A 4,628-nucleotide genomic window follows, 5' to 3' on the forward strand; every position below is an offset into this window, starting at 1 on the left:
TCCTACTTTATGTTTTGTTTGTATTCAAAATCTCACATCAATTCCCTTGGGGACTAAAGTTGACCTTATTCTTTAATTATATTTGTTTAGCCTCTATTTCTTAAAGATGCTTGTTTTCCATGGGACCTCCAATTTGGTCACATCTTCCCCTAGGAAAGTCAGTGTAGCATATTAAAATAGGTCCCTGACACATTATATGATCTTTGACCTTCATCAACTTGAAAGCTTGTGCTATCTGCAGCACTATTTGTACTTGAGTCACAAGGTTTACATACACAAGAAGGTTACATGTATTTCAATATTAGGTCACTGTGACCCACATTTTAGTTGGTGACCTACTTATATCAAAGTACAAAATTATCCAGGCACTATCCTATTAAATTTCTTGCATGGTTCTCAGCTTCTCACTGATCTGTCCTTGGAAAATTCTGTAGTGGTTTCTTTCCATTAAAATGCTTTAGATGAATAGACTTTAGCACAGACAGTTTGGTATTTTTGTAGCACTGATTTATTAACCAACATAAACACAACTTACTGAAATATACATACACTTCATAGAAGTTCTGTTTACTGCAATAAAACTCATTAAATTTACATGTGCAAGATATTTGACAATATGATTATTTTCTTTTTATTACAATGCTCATATATAACATTTGGAAGACCTCGTTTGGTGTAAAATTGAGTCAGTTTTATGACTTAGACAATTTAGTCTTTTAAGTCAAAGATAAAATCTTCATCACCTTCAGTATAGAAACAATATACACGTACAGCCAGCTGGAAGTCTTCCATACTGTAAAGCCTTACCGTTAGAGTTCCCCAATTCAGATATTCTATCAAATTATATCTTTTTTGTTAATTTAGTATTATTTTCCATTTTTATTTTTTTGGATGGTGACTAAAAATCTGTAATAAAGAGATCAAATTTACAAAGTAATCTGAAGACTCGAAGTCAAAACTGAAATTTGTCTGACATGTAAACTATAGGTTGGGGATGCAGATATGTTGCTATCCAGAAATTTGAATTAAGTTGCTATTTGGGATACATACTTTGGCACTGCTGTTCCTATGGCAGGATTTGTATTTAGCAATGAATAGATAAAAACACTAAACAATAATAAATAGCTCACTGACCTTCATATATAAGTCACAAAATTATAAGATAACTTCTGTAATTGACAACAATGCAATTTCATACAAGGTATTTCTACATATACTATTCAGTTGATGGCAGTTTGATATATAATGTAAAAACATTCTTCTCATAAATTAACATGGTTTTTGCAAAGAAGAATTTTATCTCGGCATGTAATGGACTTAACGTTTTTCTCAAGATTTTTAAAGCTACTTCATACATTGTAGTTTTGAATATCTGCAACATATATATTTGTACTGACAATTCTTACTCAAAGCACAACAAATAAAGGTATAATAAATACTCCATAAGAATTTCTTTGGACTAGAATAATGTAAAATAATGCCATCCATCCTGTGGTATTCAGACATCCTTTTTGAAATACATTCCATTGGCAAGAACATGTGTAACAGCTAGGAGAGACTGGAAACCTCCAGCTGGACACTTTAGTCTAGTATTTGGTCAGTATCAAGCCCAGTTCTTCTACAGACAACTAAAATTCTATCAGTTTTCTTCAAGATCCTTGTACTTGTAGACTTTGAGAGATTTATCTGAGCAGCCGACCCAGAGCTGATCATTGTGTAGACTCAGACAGATAGGTGATACTGTAGTGGAGGGTAGGGCCAGTAACAGGCGGAGGAAATGACCCCCAGAGTCAATCACATTGATACATCGGATCTTATAATCCACCACGAGCAGCATACCCTGAGGGTCATAACAAATGTCATATGGCAGGAACTGGGTCGGGCCACTCTTACGCTTCTTCAGTAATTTTGTCTCCCCGTAATATCTGTGTAGGAACTCTAAACGGTCGTTAAAGACTGCCACATTAGGGACATCCTCTCCCCCACATACTCCATCGTCCCAGTCTGCCACTGCAATCCGACGCGTCTTTTTACATGCTGTGATTTTGTAAGGTTTTATAATGTGAGATCCTGGTATATTCTGCGTAGATAAAACGGTTTCTCCATCTTGTGAAAAAATCGAAACATCCATATAGGTACCTATTATAATATACTCATTGTATGTCACACCGATACACATACATCCTGTTTCAAACCGTATTTGTGCCGGCTCCAGTGCGGAGTCCGCAGAGTCTGGCAGTGTTATTTCTCGAATAGTGGAATCGTCACAGCATATCCACAAACGTCCACTCATAGGACTCAGACTGATACCGTCGACTCCACTGACCATTTCTACAGAACGTCTCCTCTCCCCGTCATTGTCCATCTCAACCAGCTCCGTACTGTCCGACGAGGCGATCCATACACCCTCGTCTGTCGCACACAGAGATTGAAGGTTATGTGTGTGGAGGAATTGAGTTTTTGCCACACGTGTCGTCTCCTCACGGAGAAACACAGGAATAACATCTCTGTTAATCGTCCTCTCCTTTTGTTCCTCACCAGAACTTGTTGTTTTTGGCTTTTCTTTTCCTTCATTTTGTTGTCTTGGTTCCGAAGTTTGAGGTTTTTGAACCTCATTGCTTTGACTGCAACCCATTGTAGAATCTCTGTGTCACTCCTACACTCCTAGCTGGAATAAAACATGATGAGTTAATGTACTATACCTATCAAACTCTACTCTTTACTTTTCTCTGGTTTAGATTAATACAGTCATACATATATTATTCATTTAAACATGGGCACATTCCCAATTTCAGAATATTCTTCTAAGAGTATATTGTTTGTATGGAGAAATAGATGTTTAAATACCTGTATGATATTGAAAATGTCTAGATAGTATCATTTTATTTTTAAAAATATTAAATAAAAATAAAAATATTAAAAATATACATGTATATAGGGCAATTTAGGTTTAGCATATACATAAATAACAGACCTATCAAACTATACTACAGCTATATATACATGTATATATTATTCATCAAAACATGGGCACATTCCCAATTTCAGAATAATTTCTTTCAAGGTATTATTGTTTATATGAAAAAATAAGACTTTTGGGGTTAAGATATTGACAAAATTTAGAAGTAAGTGAGTATAGGTATTATTTTATTTTGGAAAAAAAAGACATTTGATAATGTACATGATCCAAGTATTTTATATATACATACATGTATCAAGAGTATTTCAGGTTTAGCTACTATATGTATACATAACACCTATAATTGTGCTTTACTCTAGTGAAGTTATCAATTATTAAATACAAAAGTGTATACCTTTAACGAGATCCTAAGTATGGTCCATGAACATTCTCAGCACCTTTCTGTACATATAAAGGCTGATCCTACAAATATCCATAGAAAGGTAACTCAAGGAATGGTATTATATGGTCTCTGAGTGATTCCCTACAGACACTGCCTTCTGCCATATTGTGTATAGTAGTAACGGGAGGGATAAATCGTTACTATCAATCCCACACGTTACAACACATGTTTACACTTCAGGTACTTCCCATTGTCACTTGCCAGACACGATGGTAAAACAATACTGTATAATATCTCCTGTTGTATATTGTCACCTGTATATAGCGTAGCTTATTAAGGTATGTCAATTCAGGTCCCTACCGCCTGTACACCCGACTAGCCAAATATACCTCAGTCGAGGGATTTAATTTTAAATGTTGTACATGTTGACTTTAAAGCCTTAAGATCAATAGACTGCCTTGGACTTTTGTCTTATTCTTTTTTACTGGAATTATAATCTTTTCATCTGTGTGAAATGGACTTTAAATCTAATAAAAGCTGGACTTCATGTTTGAAATGTACGGTCATGCTGGGGTTATAAAAGGACTACCTAAGCTCCACCTTGTTTTATAAACATGGAATCTTGAGAATTAAGAGTAATTTACAGATCATTATGTATAGTTATGTCACAATAATAATAAACCAGGTATTTATGTTAACTAACAACATTTTTGTACAACCCTGGAAAGGATAAATCGCTTTTAGTCATAATATATATATATAGAAGGGTGTCACTAATATTCTGTAATATTGATTAAATCTAGCACAGCCATTTAAAAATAACAATAATTGGATTAGTGGAATACTCCACGGATATTATACACGATATTATTTGTATATGTTGGTTATAAAAGGTTATAAAGTATTAAAGAATGTATTAATTTTTGTACATACATATAAGATATTTAGACTTTAAACTGAAAAGGTAAACAGTTTGGCATCAAACCAGGTATATACAATATACCTACACCCTATCTAACCCTAGTACACCACACATATACCTGTATCATTGGTATATTGTCTAGCCATTTAAAGCCTGTCAGAATCAGGTAGACAGATTTACATTCCAAGCAGGTGTAGGTATTGGACAGCAGATTAGGTTTCCTATCCACGTGTACCTTGACCCTAGCTATAGGTAATTAATTTTAAATTATGTATAGGGTTATTGTATGTCAATAATGTCTTTCAGAATCTGATCCATACCTGGTTTTATTTTATTCACTGCATCAACTTGCATCTGTATTGGTCAATCACATTAATTTAGAAGTGTTATAATTAGTTACTCAG

The 4,628-nt window shown here is 34.3% G+C and overlaps 1 protein-coding gene across 1 annotated transcript; it reads right to left on the minus strand.

The window, feature by feature from the left end:
* Positions 1 to 485: 485 nt before the first annotated feature.
* LOC138318081 (uncharacterized) lies at positions 486 to 3,704 on the minus strand. Its single transcript, XM_069260162.1, has 2 exons — positions 3,315 to 3,704; positions 486 to 2,668 (listed from the first exon to the last, which is right to left on the minus strand). The coding sequence occupies exon 2, from the start codon at positions 2,633 to 2,635 to the stop codon at positions 1,640 to 1,642; it is 996 nt and encodes a 331-aa protein (XP_069116263.1). The 5' UTR covers positions 2,636 to 2,668; positions 3,315 to 3,704; the 3' UTR covers positions 486 to 1,639.
* Positions 3,705 to 4,628: the final 924 nt, after the last annotated feature.

The sequence above is a fragment of the Argopecten irradians genome, chromosome 3 (genome assembly GCF_041381155.1).
Source record: "Argopecten irradians isolate NY chromosome 3, Ai_NY, whole genome shotgun sequence".
Classification (NCBI taxonomy): domain Eukaryota; kingdom Metazoa; phylum Mollusca; class Bivalvia; order Pectinida; family Pectinidae; genus Argopecten; species Argopecten irradians.